Here is a 25664-nt window from a genome sequence, read left to right on the forward strand (position 1 = left end):
CCCCTACTCTCACACCTCCTGACTCCCTGGCTGGGTCGACTTTGCCTCGTGCCTGAAAGATCCATGGCGGCCACAGTGGGGGGAGGGGTTCTGGTACGAAGTTGTCGGATCGTTTCCTCCCCTTGGGGGCTTCAACCTTGGATAGCTCAGGCCCATTATCATGTGGCGGTGTTGCTACTGTGCCGGTCTCTCCCCTCTCGGCTGCAGCCTGCGGGCGGGGGAGGGTGGGATATCATCCAGTCCCTTCGCCTTTTAGGCAATAGAGAGGGCTGTCTCTGCTTGGTCGGCGACCTCCCCTTCGGTCCCAAACCCTGCGTTACCTGGTTCCATTTTGGGCGGTGAGCCTACATCTTTGGTCTGGGGTCAGCCCACCAGGATCACCTTCAAAGGGGCATTACCCCTATGGGGCCCCTTCCTGCTCAACGTCCTCCCCAGAGCCCACAGTGGAGGACCCTTCTCGGAAGAGTTTGTGGGAGGCACCTAGAATCCCCTTGGGAGTCTCTAACTGGTGACATGGATTTCAGTGAAGGGGATGGGTCCCCCAGACTTCCACCTGGGGAGATGTCCTTCAGCAACATCCTGGAAATCCTTGAGCAATGATGCAGTTGGCCTTCCCCAACCCCATCCTCCATGGAGTCCCATGTTCCTGCTTCTTAGGTTTCTCCCCCTGCGGACGAGTTAGTCAAGCAAGTGGCCAGCAGGGCGTGGAAGGAGCTGGACATAGATGAACTGGTGCCCAGGAGGGCTGATAAGTTTCTTACCCCCACCCTAAAGACATGCCTTTTTCGAGTAAGGGAGTTCCAGTTGATGCTATTGTGGTTGCCGCTGCCACCAAGAAAGTGCTCTCATAACAGAGCTCCTCTGTTCATCCCCTAACAGGGAGTCTAGGGCAGTAGACCAGTTCGGGAAGCGCATGTAAGCCTTGGCCCCGTTTGGGCTGAGAGCTGCAGACTATATAGCACATTTCACCCGTCTACAAAGGGATTTGGTTTCGGAGCTTTCCTCTTCCCTTTCGGAGTTGTTGCCTTTGGAGAACCTAAAGTTGGTTTCTCCGAAGCTATACACTCTCACTTCCTTAGTGAATGCATCGATGAGTTTAATCTCGAGCTCTGTTGAGGCCACCTCTCAAGCGGTGGGTACAGGCATTGTCATAAGGTGCCATGCCTAGCTTCACCTTTGCAGGTTTGCGGACAACTTTAAGGTGTCCTTTACGAATGCCCCATTTGATAGGTCAAGGACACATTGACCCGCAGCGAGCAGGAGGATAAGACCTTGTCAGCGGTTGGGGTCAGGTTTTCTACTCCCCAACAGTCATTCTCTAAGACTCAGAGGGGTAGTAAGAAACTGTGGTTCTGCAAAACGCAGTCTTCCTTCCAGTATGCTCCACAGGAGTCCTCCTATTCCAGCCTGAGAAGGGGGTTCGATGGCAGGCACCACCCTGGGGCAGAGGGGGCCCGCATAATCAGGGCTTCTGAGACCCCTTCTCTGAGAAGCAGCAGTGCTCCTGAAGCACTGCCCAACCGCCCTGCCCTAGAGGCAGTCGGGGATCGTATATCTCTGCATCAACTGGCCTGGGCAGCCATAACCTCAGATCAGTGGTTGCTAACATCGTGTCCAGGGGTTACTTCATTCCCTTTGAACATCCCCCTCCATTACAGAAGTTGCTCCCCGATGTTCCAACCTGCCAAAGGGAGTCTGCTTTCTTACAGGTGCTGGACCTTCTTCAAAAATGGGCCATTCAAAAGTTCCCAACAGGGAACAAGGATCCGGGAGTTACTCTCGCTTCTTTTTAGTGCCAAAAGAACAAGAGACCTGCTTCACATTCTGGACCTCAGCCAACTGAATTTGTTGGTCAAGAAGTCGAAGTTCTGGATGGTCATTGTTTAGTCCATTCTGCCACTTCTGTGCAAGGATGATTGGATGTGCTCAGTAGATCTCAAGGACATGTACTATCATATAAAAATAGATAGATGCTCCAGGAGATTCCTGCAATTCTGGCTAGGGGCCAATCATTATCAGTTCAGAGCCCTGCCCTTTGGTCTCACCTCAGCTCCCCCGGGTGTTCACCAAATGTATGGCAGTGGTTGGAGCCCATCTCCGGCTGCAGGGATTTCACATTTTTCCATACCTTGGACGATTGGCTCCTTATGGCTCCCACAAAGCATCACCTTTACCCTAGCAATGGATTTCACCCTGAATCTCTTTCAGGCACTTGGAATAACTGTTAACGTTCCGAAGTCTCATCTACTCCCATGTCAGAGACTAGAGTTCATGTGTATGATTCTCGACACTGTGTTGGAGACTGCAGCCCTTTCCCAGCGCTGAATAACCGTAATCAAGGAACAAGTCTTCTCTCTCCTGGATCGGGACAGTGCCCATGTCATCCTGCAGGTTCTCGGGTTGATGGCAGCTGCCATTCAGTTAGTCCCCCTCACTAAATTTCATATGCAGGTCCTCCAGTGGACACTTGTGGTACAGTGGTAATTTTGTCTTCACCTCATATCAACCTTAATTCGAATCTCTCAGGTCTGCAAACATCACCTGACCTGGTGGGTCCAGACCAGAGATCTCCTACTGGGAAGACCCTGTTGTCTACTGTAACCCCAAGCCACAGTGACCACGGACTCCTCCCTGTTGGGGTTGGGCATTTCCAGGGAAAGATGGTCTAAGGCATGTGGTCCCTGTCAGAGACCAAGTTGCACATCACTCTCCTGAAGATGAGTGGTCCTACTAATGTTGCAAGCCTTCCAAGACTTTCTCCCACTTGGGACGGTGGTAAGTCAGACAGACAACATGGCTGTGGTCTGGTATATCAACAAACAAGGGGGAACACAATCTTACCCTCTGTGCCAAGAGGCCATGAGAGTTTGAGAATGGGCAATGGCTTCTGGCTGCTTTCTTCTTGCAATGCCTGTTCCCAGTGATTACAACATTCTAGCGGACAAGTTGAGGAGGACCATCCTGTGTCCCCACGAGTGGTCCCTGAAACAGTCCATGGCAGATCGGATCTTCGTCAGTGGGGCTTTCCGTGCTGTGACCTGTTTATGCTCCCAGCCAGTTTCAAATGCAGCAGATTCTTTGCTCCAATTCCCCCCCTGAGGTGAGTCCCCAGGGGGGTGCTCTGATTTATGATTGGCCGCCGGGTCTCCTCTACGCTTATCCTCCAATGCCCCTTATTCCCAGAGTGCTACAGAAAGCCCGTCGCCTAAAGGCTCAATTCATCCTCGTTGCCCCCACAGATGTGGTTCACCCTCTTATGGTCTCATATGACATATCCGCCTTGGATATTAGATCCAGTTCAGGATCTTATGTCCCACCCATGGGGACTACCCCCTCCCGATCTGAAGTCCTTGAGACTGACAGCTTGGTATCTCCATTTCTGGTAATCGTTGGCCAGACAAATTTGTCTTCACCAGTGAAGGACATCATTTTGGCTTCCCAGAAGCCCTCTACAAAAAAGATTTATTCCAGTAAGTGGAAGAGGTTCTCTATTTATCCTCCTCAGAGGGATATGGATCCTTTATAGCTCTGCTTGCCAATATTTTGTCATTCCTCTCTGGCCTTTTTCAGCAAGGGGCAGGTTTTTCTATGATTTAAGCTCCAATTGGCAGCTATATCTAACTTTCATTTGAACGTCTGTTCTATCTTCTCTTCTAGGTTATGCAAAGCCTTTCTAAAAGGGGTGTTCTTGCTTAGGCATCCTGTCAAAGACCCCTCTCCTCTGTGGGATCTTACTTTGGTGCTGCAGTCCCTGACACTACCAACTTTTGAACCTTCTGCAACATGTGACATCAAGCAGTTATCTAGAAAAGCTGCTCTTTTGGTGGCAATTACCTCTGCCAAAAGAGTCTCCGAGTTACAGGCACTTTTGTATAAAATCTAATTTTTTTGTTTTCCATAAGGATCGGGATGTTCTTAGTGTTTCACTGTTGCAGTCATTACATTTGGGTAATCTGCTGGCATCGGCCTGATTAACAAAGTCTTGGGTCCTGCGTCAATTGCTGTCTCTTCTTTCATGACGTCAGGTCGTCGGGGTTATAAAACATGCAGCCGACGTCATTACATCAGTCTTTCTTGCCGCGCGTTGCCCGAAGCAGAAGCAGTTTGCAAGTGCCGGTTGGCCGACTCCTGAAATTTTCGTTTTCGAGTTTCAGAACCAAAGTCTTCAACTAAAAAGCAAAGTACCCTGTTGGGGAAACTTTCTTGCTCCTTACCGATGTCAGTAAAAGTTAATAATTGCATTACTTGTGGGAAGCAAATACCTCATAAGGATTTTCATTTGTACTGTATTCCTTGCGTAGGCCCTGACCAACAACGTACCTTGCTGTCAGTTTTGTGCTGAATTTAATCAACGCACTATTAAACGTAGGTATATTTTTGCCTCTAAATATTTTGGCTCATGCTTTAATTATCCAGAAGTGTCGTCGGTTAGCAATCAGACTACCGGAATACCTAAAAAACGCAAAGAAAAAGACAGAGACAGGCCGTCAAGGTCCAAAACTGAAGACTATGCTTCTCCTAAGCCAGTCACCAGTTCGCCGGTACTCAGGCGCTTTCGCAGCCCCTGATACCCGCTACTTCTGATTCGCAGGCCTCTACTGAGACTCATTCGGAGTCCGGTAAGATGCGAGATGCTTCAATTATGGAACCCGCAGATGTCTCCACCTTAGATGGGTCCAGAGCTGCTGTGCAGGCACCGGCTTCTGAGGGTGTTTTCAGGCCTACACATTTATATATTAGACCAACACCATCTTCAAAACTAAGGCCAAAATCTAAATCTGTGTCTAAAAAACCGACGCTTGAGCCACATGTTCAGGCCCCTATGCCTAAAAAACAAATGATCAAAATGGCTGAAGATTTAATTACTCTGATCAGGGGTAGCCAACCCACCCCCCCCTTCTAAGGGGCCTAGGCAAGACATTGATTATGAATCTTCTGAACAGGATTCTATTTCTTCTGACTCTGAACATGATTTGTCTATACCTACTTATGAGGACTGTGATGCAGAAGATTCCATTCCTTCTGCTTCTCCCCCTGAGGATTTTTTTTTTTGGAGAAACTTTACATACCTTAAGGGAACATTTCCACTGGGAAAGTCAGGATTTCTCTGAATCTAAAAAGAGACTTGGGGATTTTCTTCTTCCTCAGTATAGGCCTTTGGCTGTACCTCCTGTTCTAGACATTGTCGATGATGTTTTTTTCAGAATCTAGTATGGCTCCTGATTCTCTGCCTCCAGCTCCTTGTAAGCCAGACAGATACTACAGGGTTCCTGACTCCCACAAATTCCTTTTTAAAAATCCTATTGCAGATCCTGAAACCATTCCTCAGGGTCCCAAGGGCATTAAAGCTTCTACTGCTAAAAATCCTAATCCTTCCGATAAAAGATTCCAGGGCGCTGAATAGATCGGGTAAGAAGGTTTACACTTCTGCAACCTTGGCAATCAGGGCTTTAAACTGTCAATTTCATATGCTTAAATATCAACAGCATATCATGGGACTGCTTAAACAGAAAATTATGTTAATTTCTGACTGTGTGGAAAATAAAGATTTACAGGACTTATTGCATTCAGCTGAACAAGTCGGAAAACATACTTTGCAATGCGGTTTTGATTCTTTGGAGGCCTCTTGCAGGGCTGCTGAAACTGGGTCTGCTAAGAAGGCATGCGTGGCTCAAAGAGAAAACTCTGCTTGATCATGTTAAAGCAAAATTGTTGGATGCTCCTTTGCAACAGGATCGTCTCTTTAATAATAAGGCTGAAGAAGTTTTAAAAAAAATGGAAGATAAAGCTAAAGCTATGCAAACTGTGAAAGATTTCTTACAAGTGCAACCTCCAAGATTTAGTAGACACTGGCCTTCTAAGAACTGGTCCTTTCCAGTTATTTCGAGAGCCACTCAAGTCAAACCCAGACATTCCAAAGGTTCCAGGTTCAGTCACAAGGGACTTTTAGAACAAAACAGTGGGGTGCCTCCTCCTCCAAATCTGGAAACAACAAGGCACCTCCCTATGGTAAACAGTCCCAATGACTTCCCTTTACACTTATCAAGCACTTACCTTTTAGCCGCCCCTTTGGGAGGAAAACTGGCACTTCATGCAAGAAACTGGCAACTTATAACCCAGGACAAATGGGTTTTAAATATAGTATCCCAAGGATACAGATTTCATTTCTACACATTGCCAATCCCAAACGGTTGGCCAGACCTGCCCCCAAATCAGTGGGCAGAGGCCCAGAAACGAGTACTGTCCCTCATGAACATGGGGGCTATTCAACCAGTACCAGAAGAGGAAAAAGGACAAGGTTTCTATTCAAGACTTTTCCTGATACCTAGAAAAGACAAATCATGGCGTCCAATTCTGGACTTATCTACTCTAAACACATTTTTGGACATTCCAAAATTCAAGATGCCGACTCTTCAACAGTTGCTTCCTATCCTAGACAAGGATGATGCCTGGTTGGTAACTCTAGACTTAAGAGGCTTACCTGCATATCCCAGTCAGGGAATCTTGCAGAAGATACCTCCGCTTCAAAGCAGGCTACTTGCATTACCAGTTCTCTGTACTGCCCTTTGGCTTATGTACTATCCCCAGGGTCTAAGCAAAGTGCCTGGCTCCAGTAATTGCATTTTGCAGACAAATAAATATTCAAATATATCCATACATGGACGATTGTCTAATTTAGGCAGAATATAGGGACATTCTTCTAACATCTGTCATTTGTAAAAAGGGTTCTAACTTGTCTAGGGTACACTATAAACAAAAAGAAATCACAACTGGTACCCTCTCAAAAAATTACATTCCTGGGTGCAAGCTTGACTATAACTGCCCAGGTGGCTTACCTCATGCCAGAAAAGCAAATTCATTTGCTAACTTACTTCAAACAGGTGGCCACAAAAACCCTGCTATCTGCAAGACAAATTCTGCAAGCCTTGGGGTTCATGGTCTCCTGCATTCTTCTAATTCCATATGCAAGACTGCATATGAGGAAACTTCAGTGGTACTTAAAAAGTTTATGGAGTCAACATTGTCACAGCCTGGAAACAATGCTTCCTATCATACCTTGCCTGCAACTAGAGGTTCTATGGTGGGCAGAGGCCTGCCACCAAAACAAGGGACTGCCATTCACTCCACCCTCTACCGCCCAGACCCTAACTACAGACACATCAGACTATGCTTGGGGCGCTCATCTGGCAGGGAAGTGCATTCAGGGCAAATGGAGCCCAAATCAAATGCACCTTCATATCAATCAAAAAGAAATGCTAGCTGTACAGAATGCACTGACGGCCTTCAAGGACTACCTTCATCCAGGACAATTAATGATAAAGACAAACAACACCACAGTTATGTGGTACATAAACAAGCAGGGGGAGTACACACTCCTACTCCCTTTGCAGACTAGCCATGGCATTGTGGAACACTGCCTTGACCTATCACATACAACTACAAGCTCAATTCCTGCCAGGAAAGCTGAATACTCTGGCAGACGAATTAAGCAGAAATCTCATGGACCCACACAAATGAACTCTGGAAACATGGATTTTCAACATGTTGACATGCAAATGCGAGAGTCCAGACATAGATCTTTTTGCCTCATCCCCGAACTATCAGTTGGACAAATTCTGCACAAGAACTCATCACAAAAGAGCCTGGAAAGTGGATGCTCTATCATTCAGCTGGAAAAACCTATCAGTCTATGCTTTTCTCCCTCTGCCTCTGCTCTCCAAAGTTCTACTAAAAGTCAAACAGGACAAACCAAAAATTATTTTGATTGCTCCAGACTGGCCTCGCCAACACTGGTACCCACTTCTGCGCAATGTGTTGCACTTTCCTCCGTGGCACCTGCCTCCGACACCTTACTTACTGTCTCAGCAGAACAACCAAATTCTGCACACTCTGCTCCAAACTTTGAATCTTGCAGCATGGCTAAGCACCTAAATTCACCCTTAGCATCCCTCAGCAAACCTGTGATGGATGTCATTTTGGAGGCAAGAAGGCCTAGTACTAGAAAATCCTATGCTGACAAATGGAAAAGATTCTGTGCCTTGAATCAATCACAAGGGATAAGCACAGCAGTGCCCAATATTCCTCAGATTTTACAATACCTAATTGAGATGCTTCACAAGGGCCTGCCCTTTTCTTCCATAAAAATCCATGCCTCAGCCATTTCAGCTCATTACAACACAGAACCCTCCCCTCTTCTCTCATCCTCTGCTAAAGCAGTATCTCAGAGAGGCCAAAAACTTAAGACCACCCAGGAGAGCTCCGACCCCTGCCTGGGACCTCAGTTTTGTATTGGAAAAACTCACTCTCCCTCCTTTCGAGCCAACTGCTACTGCAGACTTAGTTTTTCTCCTGGAAAACAGTTTTCCTTTTAGCAGTCTCTTCAGCTAGAAGGATTTCCAAATTACAGGCTCTTATGGCAGTGGGAGCCTTTCATTATTTTTCATTCGGACAGGATGTCTCTCAGGACCAATCCATCCTTCATGCCTAAGGTGGTATCCAGTGTGGCTCTTAATCAGACCATTCATTTGCCAACTTTCTTTCCCAATCCACAGAACAAGGGGGAGCAGCTTCTGCATTCATTGGATGTACACAGACAACTTAGATTTTACTTAAACAGGACAAAATGTCTTAGAAAATCTGAACTACTGGTGGCACTTGCTGCAGGGGCAGAGGGAAAGGCTATTTCAAAGCAGACCATTTCCAAATGGATAAGCCACTGTATTCGTTTCTGCTATATGCACCATGGTAAAACTATCCCCCAGGGGATCAGATCTCATTCCATCAGGGCTGCATCTACTTCTACAGCCTTTCTCAGAGGTGTTCCTACCAGAGACATTCTAGAAGCTGCTACCTGGAGCTCAGTTCATACGTTCACCAAACATTACCATTTACCTTTCTTCTCTAAATCCAGAGCTGGCTTTGACACTGCTGTCCTGCAGGGCCTTATAGCTGGTCCTAATGCTGTATAAATCCATCCTCCCAACCTTAGCTTTGGGAATCTACCCAAATGTAATGACTGCGACAGTGAAACACGAAGAACATAGTACAGTTGTGCAGACTTGCCATAAATGTAGATGTTAGAGGATATTCACTGTTACAGTCCTGGTTACCCTCCCTCCAACCCCCTGTTTTTCTCTTACTATACCTCTTCTTTCCTTTACTATGCTTAAAAGCCTTTTTGGTGTATTTGCTTTGTTTTGGAGGTATATATTTTTGTGTTTTTAATTACTTAAATATTTGGCTCCTCACTTGGGGGCACCTGACATCTGGGGCAAGAAAATCTGATCTAATGGCGTCGGCTGCATGTTTTATACCCCTGACGTCATGGAAGAAGGGACAGCAGTCGACGTAGGACCCAAAACTTTGTTAATCAGGCCGACTGAGGGCAACCTGCCAATAGATTACTCAAATGTAATGACTGCAACAGTGAACACACTCGAACAATAAGTGTACACAGCTGTACTTTTCCCTTAGAACCAACCCTCCTTTAATTCCTAAGGTAGGTTCAGAAACTAATCTAAACCAGTATATCCACCTCCAAGTCTTTTTTCCCAGTTTCTCCAACAAAGGCTAATACCAGCTTCATTGTCTAGATGTGCCTAGGCAGTTAGACGTCTACCTAAAAAGGACTGAGGACTTTCGAAAATCAGATCAGCTCTTCGTGGCCTTCTCTCAGGCCAGAAGAGGCAGAGCGATTTCCAAAGTGTCCATCTGTCGGGTTGTTTCTTGCATAGACCGCATTTTTTCAGATCAGTCATAAGAATCTCCTGGACCTCTCAAAGCCCACTTTACTAGATCAGTGGCTGTGTGTTCAGCGTTCTGGGCTAGAACTTCCTTAGAAATTTGTGCCGCGGCTACTTGGTCAAACCCCCATACCTTTGTATCACACTACAAGTTGGATTTTGGTATCCAGGGGTAGGGCCTCATTTGGTTCTTCTGTGCTCCAGCATGTCCTCCTGTGAGACCTGTCAGGGATTTCAGGTAGCTGGGGACTCTTGACCCATCCGTGATCAATAATGACATGGATAGCATCAGATCAAGAGAAATGTACTTACCATAACTTGGAATCTGTGCTATCCAGCGTCATCATTCATCACGTTCCCACCCTCAGTCCTCCTCCTTTAGAGTATTGGGGCTGTTACATTTGAGTATGTGATCTTGTTGCCCGGGTGTGGGTAACAGGAAGTAAGGGGAGGGGTGGAGCTGAAGCTTAGGAGCTGCCGCTCACTTTTGCCAGCTCGGATCTGAGGTCTGATGCTAGACCCATCCCTGATGAATAATGAGACTGGGTAGCACAGATTCCAAGCTATAGTAAGTACATAACTCTTTGTTTACGTCACCAGTGATAATTCAGTGAAGGTGGTAAAAATAGAAGAAAGTATTTGTTCCCCCATCCAGCTCTTCATTTCATCTCCTGTTGTGGTAGGGCTGTGAGCAGATGCCTGTTCATAGCACATTCCCCAAGCCGTATGTACAGCACTGTCCCTGCTGATTATCTGCCCATCTCAGTGTGGTCTTTTTGTGACACATGCTGACACATTGTGTAGTGCTGTCCTTACCAGAGAGTGTGCATATCTACTGGTCATACTCATAGACCCGTGTCCCTGTGGGAGAGCATTAGTGAAAAAATGTGGGGTACCCTGACATGGTGTGTGTGTCTTTATGGAGCAAGTATGTGTTTTGTAAGGCTGCAGCACTTGTGCTTATTAGGCAAGTAAAACCACACCAACTAGCCACCATATTTTAAGCGTCATTAAATGTTTTCTTTTCCACAGCATTTGTGGAGCATTATTTCATTAATTCATTTGATAACTGTAAATGCCCTCAGCCAAAACCAGTTTTCAGAGGAGGCACAGAGAGAAAAGCTCCATGGGTAGCAGCAAAACACTGCAGTCTGTGTGTGATATGGTTAACTTACAGATTTACAGGTGTTTGGAATCTTGTACTAACCTCACAGTAGGTCATAGATCAATTGCACATTTTGTGTACTGCCTAAGAGAAGTTCAAAGTTTTCAAGTCAGATTTGAAAACAGTGAATGCAGCTTACAATAATTAAGCAGGAAGTTTGCTCGTAGCACAAAACGTCTAAAATGTAATGGAGGTTTGCTGATTTTATGTAGTGGAAGCAGGTGATATATGAGAAGGGAGCAAGCTTTATAGAGGTCTGAAATGTGTCACTTCACAGGTTAGAGTCATGTAATTTTACAACGTTTGAAAAAGTAGATGTGAAGTTGTTCAATCTCACCATTCATTCTTTACTGATGGGTTCGGAGCAGATCCATCAGCTCCGGTACGGCCGTATGCAAAGCTCGAGGTCTTACAGTAGCTTGAGGCCAAGCCCCTATCCCATGATACACTGTGAAATACCTCCGATCTAGTTTGCTGCAGCATCTGATCGGAGGTTCCAATGCAAGCTCGGGCCAGTACTTTCTTTTTCTAAACGTATTTCTTGGAAGTTATTTCTAAAAAAACCTGTTACTAAATTTTTCTAAATAGTTGTTACTAAATTTTTCTAAATAGGTGTTAGCTTAGGTAGTTAGCCTTGTATAGCTTTGTTTAAAGCTCCCCTTTCCCATGTGTGGTTATTCAGAGTAGATCTATCGGCCTAGTGTGTTTTTTTTGTCCTAGTTCCTTCCTGCTGTTTTCTGATTTATTTGCAGACATATATATATATATATATATATATATATATATATATATATATATATATATATATATATATATATATACACCACTAGAACGAACTGACTATGTCCTCCACTGTGGTGCGGTAGTCACGGACCTTAGGGTTAGAGCTTGAGTTAGAGCTTGAGTTAAGGATAGTGGATAGCCTTACTAGCTATCCACTATCCTTAACCTAGGCCCTAACCCTGAGGTCCGTAACCATTCGCTCAAGTGGTGTCTTTAGGTGAAGTGCACTTTCGCGTTAGTGGGCATCTACTACTGGATTTCGAAATAGTGTAATTTCGATCTCCTGTGTATGTGTGTATGTGTGTGTATATATGTGTGTATGTGTGTGTATATATGTGTGTGTGTGTGTGTGTGTGTGTATATATATATATATATATATATATATATATATATATATATATATATATATATATATATATATATATATATTTAGCCTAGTGTGTAACTCTTATTCCTGTCAGGCTCGTTTTTTTCCTGTGTGCAGTTTAGAGCCTAGTACTTTCTTCTAATTGGTGTGTCATTTTTTTTCTTAGGCTCCTCTGTGTGGTGTGCTGTTAGAGCCTAGGTTTTGTATTGAATAGCTTTCTATATTGTGTGCATTTTTCTCGGGCTTCTTGCGTGTGTTGTGTGATAAAGCCTAGGGTGATTTTGATTATGGGATCTGTGTTTTCCTCATAGATTAATGGCGGATGATAAGGATAAACACCCAAAGCCTGGGTTTAAAAAGTGTCGAGACTGCGGTCAGAAAATGCCTGTTACTGATGGACATGTAACTTGTGTTTACTGCTTAGGAGCTGTCCATTTCCAGGAGTCTTTTAGCATTTGTCATTCTTTTTCCTCGAGAGTGGTACTAGACAGGAAAAGGAAACTGGTAGACAGAGGCTTGTTAAAGCGTCCATTTCATGAAGTGTTGAATGACCAGGATCTGGCCAGTAAGTCTTCCATGTCCTCTAGATCTTCAGGGGAGTCTAAGGACTCCAAACAGTCTAAAAAATTTAAACAGTTGGTGGATTCTGCAACATCGGCTCCACAGACCTCTGAGCCGACTGTCTTCTTTTTTCGGAGACGGCCCACAGACTTGGAGCCAGTGTCCGAAAGGCCTCTATCTCCATTACTTCAGTCTGCACCATCAGTTTATTCTTCTAGGTCTTCTGTCAGCCTGTCAGATTTGGATATGGATCGATTGGTGCAGAAGCTTTTACAGGCACTAGGCCTTGCTAAATTGTTGTCGGCTCCGACCCAAGCAGCTTCAGAGCCAAAGACAACTACACCTGACTTAACTACTACTCCTCCAAGCCGTACTAGACGTTTGGAGCCAGAAGGAGCTGACCTGTTGATCGTGAAGCCTTTGGAGCCAAGACTTGCTCCAGTGTTCTCAGCTCCATCCACTCTGACTTCCTCGGTGCCGACCGGGGGCTTGAGGAGCCACCGACACTCTCCAGTCGGGTCTGGGGAGGATAGTCAGACTGACTTGTTGATGCTGACTCTTCCTCTCGGGGCTTCGGTGCGGGAGGGGTTGGCGGTTCCTTCTGGTCCATCGATTCCTTCACATCGGAGCCATGGTGCCTTCGAAGCCATGAGGAGAGCCTTGTCCCCCAAGACATCCTCGACTTCAGGCTTTGCTTCTTCATCCCTCAAAGCGCCTATGTCTGCTTCTGCTTCCATCATCCTGGCTAGTTGTAGAGACTCGGAGCCTCAGGTAGCCCTACATTGTGCCCCCTGCTCTTCTGAGACCTCCCCAGAGGCTCCCACTGAGGAGGTCCCCAGGAAGAGATTGTGCAAGAGGAGACACTTGGACTCCTCACAGGAGTCTAACATCTGACACTGACTTGGATGAGTCAGAAAGGTTCCTGTGGGTCCCCTCTGAGGATATCTCCTTTGCTGAGATACCTGAGATCCTTAGGCAGAGGGGTGATTGGCAGTTCAAAAGCCCTACTGAGGATGTCAGATGTTCTTCATGTTTCACTGTTGCAGTCATCACATTTGAGTTATCTGCCTGCAGGTAGCCCTCAGCCGGCCTGAATACCAGAGTCTTGGATTCCTGCATCGGATGCAGTCTCTTCTTCCATGATGTCAGGTCGTCAGGGGTATAAAACATGCAGCCGACGCCATTACCCAAGTCTTTCTTGCCGTGCGGATCCCGAAGCAGAAGCGGTTCGCAAGTGCCGGTTGGCCGACTCCTGAAATTTTCAGTTTCGAGTTTCAGAACCGAAGTCTTCAAAAAAAAAAAAAAAAGATATGTACCCCTTTGGGGATCTTTTTTCTTGCTCCAACCGATGTCAGTAAAAGTTAACAATGGTCTTACCTGTGGAAAGCAAATACCTCATAAAGATTTTCATTCGTACTGGATTCCTTGCTTAGGCCCAGACCATGACATAACTCGCTGTCGGTTTTGTGCCTTGTTCAACCCCCAAACTATTCGTTGTCGGGCTATTTTTGCAGCAAATTATTTTGGTACTTGGTATCAGTACTCCAAAATGGCTTCGTTACGCCATCCGACTACCGATCTTCCTAAAAAACGTAAAGATAAAGACAGAGACAGGCCGCATAGGTCCAAAACTGCCGGCGATGTTTCATTTAAGTTGGTCACTAGTCCGCCCGTACTCAGTGAGGCACTTTCGTAGCCCCTGATACCCGCTACTTCAGATTCGCAGGTCTCTACTGAGACCCATTCGGAGTCCGGTATGCCGCGAGATGCTTCTTCGACTAGGGAACCTGCGTCTCTAGCTTGGATGGGTCCGCAGCTGCTGTGTAGGCACCGGCTTCTGAGGGTGTATTGAGGCCTACAGACTTGCTTTTTAAACCGATGCCATCTTCATCATCCAGGCCTAAAACTCGCACCACGCCTAGAAAACCTACATCCAAACCGCATGCTGAGGCCCATATACCTAAAAAACAAATGCTTTGAATGGCTGAAGACCTTATTACCTTAATTAAGGGAAGCCAGCCTCCCCCCTCTGAGGCATAGAACTGATTTTCCTTCCGATTCTTCTGATCAGGAATCTGATATTTCTGTTCTTTCTGATTACAAGGATTTGCCCTTCTCTACCTATGAGGGCTCTGATGCAGAGGATTCCATTCCCTCTGCCTCCCCTCCAGAATTTTTTTCTTTTGCTGATACTTTGCACACTCTTAGGGAGCATTTCCACTGGGAAAGCCAGGATTACTCTGAATCCAAAAAGAGGCTTAGGGAATTCTTACTTCTTCCTCAACACAGGCCTTTCCCTATCCCTCCTGTTCTGGACATTGTAGATGATGCTTTCTTGGAATCTAGCCTTTCCCCAGACACTTTACCTCCAGCTCCCAGAAAACCTGACTGGTATTACAGAGTACCTGACTCTCTCAAGTTCCTCTTCAAGAATCCTACTGCGGATCCAGAGACCATTTCCCAAGGACCAAAAAGCGTTAAGGCTACTACTGCCAAAAATCCTACTCCTGATGGAGATTCTAGAGCCTTGGACAGATGGGGTAAGAAGGTATACACTTCTGCTACTTTGGCCGTTAGGGCTTTAAACTGCCAGTTTCATATAAGTACCGGCAGCATATTATGGGACTACTTAAACAGAAAATTATATTGATTCCTGATTGTGCTAAACACAAAGAATTACAGGATTTAATGCGTTCTGCAGAACAAGTTGGTAAACATACTTTGCAATGTGGTTTTGATTCTTTAGAAGCATCTTGCAGGGCTGCTGTCACTGGGTCTGTACTTAAAAGGCATGCTTGGCTTAAGGAGCAAAACTTGCCAGATCATGTTGAAGCTTGGCTTAAGGAGCAAAACTTGCCAGATCATGTTGAAGCTAAATTACTGGATGCTCCCTTAAATCAAGACCGCCTGTTTGGCAACAAAGCAGAAGTCGTCCTCAAAAGGATGGAGGAAAAAGCTAAATCTATGCAAACTGTTAAATATTTCCTTCAAGTACAGCCTCCCAGATTTGGTAGACATTGGCCTTCAAAGAATTGGTCCTTTCCAGTCTCTTCCAGGCCCTCTCAGTCCAAACCCAGGAACAGCAGACCACCTAGGTTACAGTCTCAGACTGCGCACAGGTCTAAGCAGTGGGGGGCTCCCACTTCCAAAGCAGGGAGCAGTAAACCTCCCTGTATGGAAAAATGGCACACTGACTTAACCTTAGCCCTCCTATGTCCTGCTCAACTGCCTGCTCCCTTAGGAGGAAAGCTCACCCTGCATGCAAAAAACTGGCAACTCATTAACCGGGACAAATGAGTTTTGAACATAGTTTCCCAAGGATACAGATTCCACTTCCTCTCCCTACCAACCCCAAACGATTGGCCAGACCTACCCCCAAATCAGTGGTCGGAGGCCCAACAGCAGGTTCTCTCTCTTCTAAGTATCAGGGCTATTCAACCTGTCCCAGCAGAACAAAGGGGACAAGGCTTTTATTCAAGACTTTTCCTGTTACCCAGAAAAGACAGCTCCTGGTGTCCTATCCTGGACCTCTCTTCTAAACACCTTTCTGGTAATCCCAAAATTCAAAATGCTAACACTTCAACAGCTGCTTCCTGTGCTAGGCAAAGATGCCTGGTTGGCAACCTTAGACTTAAAAGGAAGCTTACCTACACATTCCAATAAGGGAATCTTGCAGGAAGTACCTACGCTTCAGGGCAGGCTCCATGCAGTATCAGTTCTCTGCCCTTCCCTTTGGCTTATCTACTGCGCCCAGGGTATTCACTAAGTGTCTAGCTCCAGCCATTGCATTTTGCAGGCAGAGAAATATTTAAATATACCCATACTTCAAAGATGGCCTGATTCAGGCAGAAAGCCAGGAGTTGCTATTACATCTGGCATTTGTAAAGAAACTTCTAACCTCTCTGGGGTACACCGTAAATGAAAAGAAATCTCACATGGTACCCTGCAACAGATTGTATTCCTGGGAGCAAGCTTGAACACAACTTCCCAGATGGTTTTCCTCACTCCAGAGAAACAAGTTTATCTGACAACCTACTTCAAACTATTGGCCACAAAGACCCAGCTATCTGCAAAGAAAATTCTGCAAGCCCTGGGGTTCATGGCCTCTTGCATTCTACTAATTCCATATGCAAGACTGCATTTAAGGAAACTACAATGGTATATAAAAAGCCTATGGTGTCAACATTCTAAGGACCTGGAATCAATGATTCCTATCATTCCTTGTATAAAGACAAAGTTCCTTTGGTGGGCAGAGGCCTGCTACCATAACAAGGGGCTCCCTGCCACCCAAACCCTAACAGATGCATCAGGCTATGCATGGGGGGCTCACTTGGCAGGGCAGTGCATTCAGGGCAAATGGAACCCGAGACAGATGCACCTGCATATCAACCAAAAAGAAATGTTAGCTGTACAGAATTCCCTGACAGCATTCAAAGACTGCATTCTTCCAGGACAACTATTGGCAAAGACAGACAACACCACAGGTATGTGGTACATAAACAAGCAGGGGGGAACCCACTCATACCCTCTCTGCAGACTAGCCATGGCTCTGTGGAACACAGCCTTGAGCTTCCAAGTGAACCTACAAGCTCTATTCCTGCCAGGCAAGCTAAATTCACTTGCAGACAACTTAAGCAGAAATGTCATGGACCCACACGAATGGAAACTGGAACAAAAATATCCAACCTCCAGAGGTAGATCTCTTTGCCTCCGCTCAGAACTACCAATTGGACAAATTCTGCACAAGGACTCCCCACAATCAACCTTGGAAAGTGGATGCCCTGTCCTTTACCTGGGAAAGCCTCTCGGTTTATTCCTTTCCTCCACTGCCTCTCCTCTCGAATGTTCTGCTAAAGATCAAACGGGACAAGCCAGTGACAATACTGATTGCACCAGACTGGCCACGCCAGCACTGGTACCCCCTCTTGTGTAGTATGACACTGGAACCATGGCACCTGCCTCAGACCCCTTCCCTGCTGTCCCAGCAGGAGTGCCAGATTCTGCACCCTCAGCTTCAAACCATGAACCTTGCAGCCTGGCTAATTCCTTGAGCTCCCCAATAGCATCCCTCAGTAAGCAGGTACTAGATGTCATTTTGGACGCCAGAAGGCCTAGTTCTAGAAAATCGTATGCTGAAAAGTGAAAAAGATACTTATTCCTGGAGCCAGACTCAGGGGATGGGCACAACGGTGCCCAGTTTACCTCATATTCTACAGTACTTAGAAATGCTCCACAAGGGCCTATCCTTCTCATCAATTAAAATTCATGCCTCTGCTATTTCAGCTCATTATAATACTGAGCCACCACTCTTCTCTCACCCTCTGCTAAAACAATTCCTTAGAGGGGCCAGAAATTTAAGACCTCCCAGGAGAGAGCCCTCCAGCCTGGGACCTTAACTTTGTATTGGAAAAGCTCACTCTCCCTCCCTGTGAGCCAGCTGCAACTGCAGAGTTGAAATTCCTTTCTTGGTAAACAGCATTCCTTCTAGCCATCATTTCAGCAAGAAGAGTTTCTGAATTACAGGCCCTCATGGCAGTGGATCACTTCATTGTCTTCCATGCAGAGAGGGTTTCCCTTGGGGCCAATCCTTCCTTTAGGCCCAAGGTGGTGTCTAGTGTGGCCCTAAATCAGTCAGTTCATATGACTACCTTTTTCCCGAATCCACAAAACAAAGGAGAACGAATACTGCACTCTCTGGACATGCACAGACAACTTAGATTTTATTTGGACAGGACTAAACCTCTCAGAATATCTGAACAGCTGCTAGTTGGCTTTGCTGCAGGGACAGAGGGGAAGGCCATTTCAAAGCAAACCATTTCAAAATGGATAGCCCATTGCATTTATTTCTGCTACAAGCACCATGGAAACCCTACCCCACAGGAGATAAGATTACATTCCACCAGGGCTGCATCTACCTCTTCAGCCTTTCTCAGAGGAGTCCCTACCAGGGACATCCTAGAAGCTGCTACCTGGAACTCTGTACATACCTTTACCAAGCATTACCACATGCCTCTTTTTTCTAAATCCAGAGCTGGTTTTGTCACTGCAGTTTTGCAGGGCTTAATAGCTGGCCCTAATGCTCTCTAACTTCCTCCTCCCTTCGCTTTCGGAATCAACCCAAATGTGATGACAACATTGAAACACGAAGGAACATAGTACAGTTGTATACACTTAACATAAATGTAGATGTTAGAGTGTATTCACTGTTGCAGTCCTGGTTACCCTCCCTTCAGCCCCCTGACTTCTCTTGACTCTACCTTTCCTTCTTGTTTGGTATATTTTAAGTTTTCTGGTGTATTTGCTTTTGGATGGAGGTGTACCATAACCTATTATTGCTTCCCATTGTGGGGGCACCTGACATCTGGGGCAAGAAAAACTGATTTAATGGTGTCGGCTGCATGTTTTATACCCCTGACGACCAGACGGCATGGAAGAAGACACCGCATCTGACACAGGAATCCATGACTCTGGTATTCAGGCTGGCTTAGGGCTACCTGCAGGCAGATAACCCAAATGTGATGACTGCAACAGTGAATACACTCTAACATCTACATTTATGGTAAGTGTACACAACTGTACTTTCTTCTGAAGGCTTTCGGGTCTCAACCTCTTGTGTGTCTCCGCCCTTCGATGAGCTCATGCAGTTGGTCTCTCGGAGGGCGTGGGAGTCACCGGAGTCCATGGAGCCTGTTCCTAGGAAGCCTTATAAGTTTATATCCGCCCCATCAGATAAAGCTTTCTTGTCCAAAGGAGTCACTGTTGATGCCATGGTAGTGGCGGCGGCCAAAAAAAGGAAATGTCTGAGACTTATCTATTCATCCTCCTAATAGAGTGTTTAGGATCATGGATAGATATGGGAAACGCATATTTAGTTCAGCGACTTTTACTCTCCGTTCACTGAACTATTTGACCCATTTCACTAGGTTGCAAAGAGATCTCCTTAAGGAGTTGGGAGATGCTCTTCAGGGTACTGTAGCTGCAGGAGCCTCTGACAAAGTTGCTGCCCAGCTTGCAACCCTAAATTCTATCGTCAACTCATCCATGTGTCTCGTATCATATGCAGCTGCTGGAATGAGTAGGGCAGCGGGTACAGGAATTGCTCTCCAAAGACATTCCTGGATGCGCTTGTGTTCCTTCGCGGAGCCCTTTAAGTGTTTATTCGTAAACATCCCTTTTGACAGCTCATCCCTTTTTGGGCCAAAAGTGAAGGAAACTTTGACCAGATGTGAACAGGAGGAAAAGACTCTGCCGTCGGAGTCTGTTTTTCCACCCCTAGTCGACCTTACCCCAAAGGCCAAAGGGGAGGAAAAATGTGGTTCCGGAAAGCCCAAGGAGCCTTTCAGGACACTTGTGGTGAACCCCCCCTCTAGGGACAGAGGGGGGGGGGTAATATTGGAAGATGCCGCCCTCGTGGCAGAGGGGGGGTCCGCAACATCAGGGTGACAGAGATCACTTTTCTGTTTAGTCCTACCAGTGCTTCTGAAAGGAGGCCTGACTGTCCTGCTCTGGAGGCAGTCTGGGGGGGTCACTTATTTTTGTATCCAGACGCCTGGCAAGAAATAAAAAGACAGCTGGGTTCAAAGTATCATTTCCAGAGGATACTTCATACCTTTCACCACACCCCTGTCCTCAAGGAGAATCTCGGACGTTCCACCCAGTTACAGGGAACAAGCAACTATAGAGGTCCCCAAGTTGCTAGAAAAAAGTCATCCACCCAGTCCCAACAGATCAAGTAGGATTCGAAACTTACTCAAGGTTCTTTTTGGTTCCATAGAAAATGGGACTGGAGACTCATTTTGGACCTCAGCAGACTCCAGCAATTTGTGAAGAGAAGTTCCGGATGGTCACTCTACAGTGTATACTTTTTTTTTTTAGGGAAAGACAATTGGATGTGCTCGATATATCTCAAGGATGCGTACTACCACATAAAAATGGCCAGGCCATCTTGAGATTACCTGCATTTCCGGCTGGAAGCCAATCATCATCAATTTCGAGCCCTGCCCTTTGGTCTCACTACAGCCCCCAGAGTGTTCACCAAATGCATGGCAGTGGTCACTGCTCACCTGAGGTGTCTAGGATTCCAGTTGTTTCTGTACCTAGATGATTGGTTCCTTACCGCCACCACCAGGCATCAACAGATTCAGGCAAGGGAATACACTCTGACACTCTGCAATCACTTAGGCATTACAGTCAACTCAGAAAAGTCTGCCTTGTTGCTATTGCAGCATATCATTTTTATCGGGGCAGAGTTAGACACTTCAACCACCACTCTAAGACTACCAATCGAGAGAGTCTTTCTTCTTCATCAGCATGTCAGCACATTGGTATCGAAAGACAGAGCACCAGCTTCAGATGTTCTAAAAGTATTGGGTTTGATGGCTGCAGCGATCCGGGCCATATCATTAGCAAGAATGCATATGCAGAATATTCAATGGCTGTTCACTTAAATGGTCTTATCAGGAACTTCCAATGGATCATACGATTTTAATTACGAGCTCTTGCAAGAAAAGATCTCCAGTGGTGGTTGACGTCTCTCTTCACGTAACCATAGGACGCCCCTTTGTACTTCCCCCTCCAGTATCCACTGTGACCATGGATGCTTGCCTGATGGGGGGGGGGGGCATTTTCAGGGAAAGACTGCCCAAGGCACATGGACGGATCAAGAGTCACATTTGCATATCAATGTTCTGGAGATGAGAGCAGTACTTCTGACGTTGCAGTACTTGCAGGACTCTCTTCCTCTAGGAATGATTGCAGTTCAGACAGACAATATGTCAGTAGTCTGGTACTTGAACAAGCAGGGGTGAACCAAGTCTTACCCCCTTTGCCGAGCAGCCCTCAGTTTGGCAGTGGGCTGTTTCCTCCCAGCGTTTTCTGTTGACAACGCACATCCCGTGGAGATCCCGTGTGATAGCAGACAAAACTGAGCAGGGCAATCTTGTTGCCGTATGAGTGGTCCCCCAAGAAAGAGGTTGCGGACAGGATTTTCCGGAAATGGGGCCAGCCTTGCTGCGACCTTTTTGCCAGCCACATCAACATGAAATGGAGAAGCTACTTTGCCCTGATTCCTACTCCGGGAGAAGCCTCGAGAGATGCAGTTGTACATGATTGGCCCCCCGAGTCTCCTCTATGCATTCCTTCATCATCATCTTTTGGAGGATCCCTGGATTCTGGACCCAGTTTCGGACCTTCTGACACATCCGTCTCGGGACCTCCATCCTTCTTTGCAGTCACTGAAGCTGACAGCTTGGCTGCTCCAGTTCCCCTCATAGCCAGGCTTCATAACTTTTCCAATGAGCCAAAACAGATCCTTTTGTCTTCTCATAAGCCATCCACTAGAAGATTATATCTTAGTAAGTGGAAGAGATTTTCCATATGGGCTTCTAAGCAGAAAATTGATCCTTACCAAGCTCCCTTGACATTCATACTAGAATTCTTGACTATGATTTTTAATAAAGGAGTGGCAGCCGCAACAGTTTGGGTTCAGTTGGCTGCTATATCTAACCTTCATCTGGGAATTGACAGGCTAAACATATTGTCACACAAGTTATCCAAGGCCTTTCTCAAAGGAACATTTCATACGAGACCTTTAGTGAAAACTCCCTATTCTCCATGGAATCTAAACTTTATGCTGTCGTGTATAATCCTTCCCTTGTTTGAACCAGCATCATCTTGTGATGTCAAATATTTGTTGTGGAAAACCATTTTTCTGGTGGCTATTACTTCTGCCTGCAGAGTGTCAGAGCTTCAAGCTTTATCTATTAGCCCTCCTTATTTGATTTTTCATGCTGATAAGAGTTTCTCTTAGGAAAAACCCCTCTTTTTTTGCCCAAAGTTTGTTCAGAATCTAATATCAACCAAGTCATTGAGTTACCAGTTTTCTCCCCTAATCATTCCAATAAATTGGAATATATGCTGCACAAGCTTGACTTTCACAGACAGCTCAGATTTTATTTGGATAGAACAAGATATCAGGAAATCAGACCAGCTCTTTGTTTCAGTCTCTGAAGCCAGAAAAGGTAGACCAGTGGCTAAAACAACTCTTTCTAGAAGGTTATCTGATTGCATCACCTTTGTCTATTCAGCTGCTAATATGCCTTTACAACACAACACTAGATTAAAGCTCATTCAAACAGAGCAGTTTCTATATCTAATGCGTTCCAAGCCAAATTGCCCCTTGATAACATTTGTGCAGCAGCCACTTGGTCTAAACCTCATACCTTTATCACTCATTACAAAGTTGATAAGGCCTCCAGGGACAGGGCTTCCTTTGGGTCTATGGTTCTGAAGAATGTACTCCCGTGAGCCACCCGAGATTGATGGTGCTAGTGACGCTACCCATCGGTAAAGAATGAACGGTGAGATTGAACAACTTCACATTACGAAGTTAAATACTCACCATAACATTCCATGTGAGTTGTTCATCTTGCCTTCATTCTTACGTCCCTCCTTTCTTCCCCCTCCTGGCTGATAGTTGACCTAGAGTTAGGTCTCATTTTGGTTGCTCAATTCTTCTTCCCCTCCATAGGAGGATAGCTTTTCCATATGGTTATAGTACATGCAGCAAACAAGATCTGAGGTATTTCACAGTGCATCATGGGATAGGGGCTAGGCCTTGAGCTACTAGAAGACCTCAAGCTTTGCATACGGCCGTACCTGAGCTGATGGATTGGTTCCAAACCCATCAGTAAAGAATGAAGGCGAGATGAACAACTCGCAAATGAACGTTATGGTGAGTACATAACTTCTTATTTATTCTGTTGGTAAAAGGCTTTCACTGAGGGTTTGAATGTGCTGAAACAGTGTGTGTATCCATTAGAATTTGGTAGGCTGTCCCAGGTATGCAGAATGTACACTGCAAAAAAAAAAAAAAAAAAAAAAAAAAACGTTTTCTGTTGTGGTAGTTTTTAGCATTTGTTAGGAAAGATATGATGGGTGCTTCCTTTCCAGGCAGTTGATTTTTGTATTGTTATAGCAGACATTCTTAAGGGATGTTGGTGACGACAGTATGGTCAGCATGTTTGTTCAATAAGTATATTGTAATAAGCTGTGATATTAAACTTAATATACACTGCAGAAGGAATGGAGTAAGTGTACAAAAAGAGAGGAACACAGGACATTGGCCAAATTTTCATAGTAGTTAGGATTCTTGTTTGACTAGATATATGCACGCACACTTCCTAAAGGAGCACTGAAAAAATGTTTGAAAGGTTTGGTGCGGGTGGGGATGATCAGATCTGACACACTGGTTAATTTTTGCTGAAAGTACAGTACTTAATATTTAGGCATATTTGAATTTAAAACCATTAACATCAGAGAACTAGAGACTGTGTTTCTGTCTGATGGTATTCATTTTCCCACAGGGGAGTGAGCAGTGTGGTACGTCGCTGCATTCACAAGCAGACTGGGAAGGAGTATGCCGTGAAGGTTATCGAGATCACACCCGAGCGTATGACTCCCCAACAACTAGAGGAGGTGCGGACTTCCACCATGAAGGAAATTGATGTTCTGAAAAAAGTGTCAGGACACCCGTATATCAGTAAGTATTGGGCATTAATGAATTATGCTGAATGCAAGTTAGTGGAAACTGCTACAGCTAGGAGGACGCAGACAGTACTGGGCAGATTTTCCTGTCCTCAATGTGTTGCCCTGGAATGAAAATGAAGTGTTCAATTTAGCTCATCTTTGCACCCTGTTGATAGCTGTTTTGTACTGAAGTAAATACTGATGTGTTTTGTTTCTATGTACATTGTAATATTTACTGAGTGAGGTCATCAGTGTTTTACATGCACGTATCAACATTATACATTTCTTAGAGTGGCCTGGTGTAGGTCATCTTGCGGTTAAGTAGAGGACTGCCCAGTGTCCTACCATTGCCCCCCAATGTAGTTTTCAAGGAAGAACATGTGCTGTGTTAACCCATTACTGTGGATGCAGTGGTCCACACTTTCACCGTGGCACAGAAGAATGATCTCGTGGAAAGGTTAAGGATCCCTGGTCACCTTAGCTTACAGCACCACTGCCAGAGGTGTTTACTCTCATGGGTGGCCTTGTTCCATTCAATCTAATCATTGAGTCCTCTCCCCTCCTCCTTATTTCAGTGATAGTGACTTTGTTTTGGAGCATTGTTGTCTGCTGTGCCCTCTGCTCCTGACTAAAAGAAGATATCCCCTTGGTTGCTGTGACTTCTTCACTTTTGAATCTGTTGTGGCACAATATAAGACTGCGTCATGTTCTTTAATGTTTGTGAAGCCAGACCTTCTGAAGAGTTGTTCTTTCTCCTCACAAAGTTGCCTTCTGTTGTAAGACTCTGGTTTGTTACACAGCACTAATGAGTGCTGCTGAGTGTGCATTGGGTTCTGCTGCAGGACTCTGGTTTGTTATGCAGCACTAATGAGTGCTGCTGAATGTGCGTTGGGTTCTGCTGCAGGACTCTGGTTTGTTATGCAGTACTAATGAGTGCTACTGAATGGGAGTTGAGGAAACAGCTGTATCCAAGAGGACAGAGGCAGTACTGGGCAGATTTTCCTGTTATAAATGTGTTGTGGACTGAGAATGAAATGTCCAGTTTAGCTCTTCTTTGCACTCTCTTGGTTAGCTGTATTATACTGGTCTGTGGCTGCTACTTTGGGCTGGGGGGGGGGTGTTGGGTTTGCAGTGCTTAGGCAGAGATGGCTGGGGTATCTGAACCCTGCTACTGCTTTCTCCATGGAACAGACATGGATACTGTCCTGTTCAGGTGCCCAGTAATGTCAGAGGTGCAGTGCATAGAGGACAGTACCCCCCCTTATTAATTACATCTGCCTCAGTCTGCCTTCATGTTCCATGTGGAAAGACTTGTAAGTACGTTTGCTAGGGGCTGTGCAGGATGAGAGCGGGCTTCATTCTGTTTCTGTTCACATTTCCCAAACTCAAGACGTTCAGGTTTCAGAGAGCTGTAACTTCTTTGCAGGTGGTAGGCAAATGTCAGCATACAAGAAATCACCTATCCTTTTCATGGTACAGCACTGTTTAAAGATAACATTTACTGCTACTGTTGTTTACA

The 25664-nt window shown here is 45.5% G+C and overlaps 1 protein-coding gene across 3 annotated transcripts in view; it reads left to right on the forward strand.

Annotated features, from left to right (window-relative positions):
• PHKG2 (phosphorylase kinase catalytic subunit gamma 2) overlaps window positions 1-25664 on the forward strand; it is a 556437-nt gene that overhangs the window by 200254 nt on the left and 330519 nt on the right. For all 3 annotated transcript variants that reach the window (XM_044086635.1, XM_044086637.1, XM_044086636.1), the window contains exon 3: window positions 23983-24158. In XM_044086635.1, the coding sequence (XP_043942570.1) occupies window positions 23983-24158 (176 nt within the window). The remainder of the gene's footprint in view (window positions 1-23982; window positions 24159-25664) is intronic.

The sequence above is a fragment of the Protopterus annectens genome, chromosome 10.part0, assembly GCF_019279795.1.
Source record: "Protopterus annectens isolate FY-2018-M chromosome 10.part0, PAN1.0, whole genome shotgun sequence".
NCBI classification, from domain to species: domain Eukaryota; kingdom Metazoa; phylum Chordata; order Ceratodontiformes; family Protopteridae; genus Protopterus; species Protopterus annectens.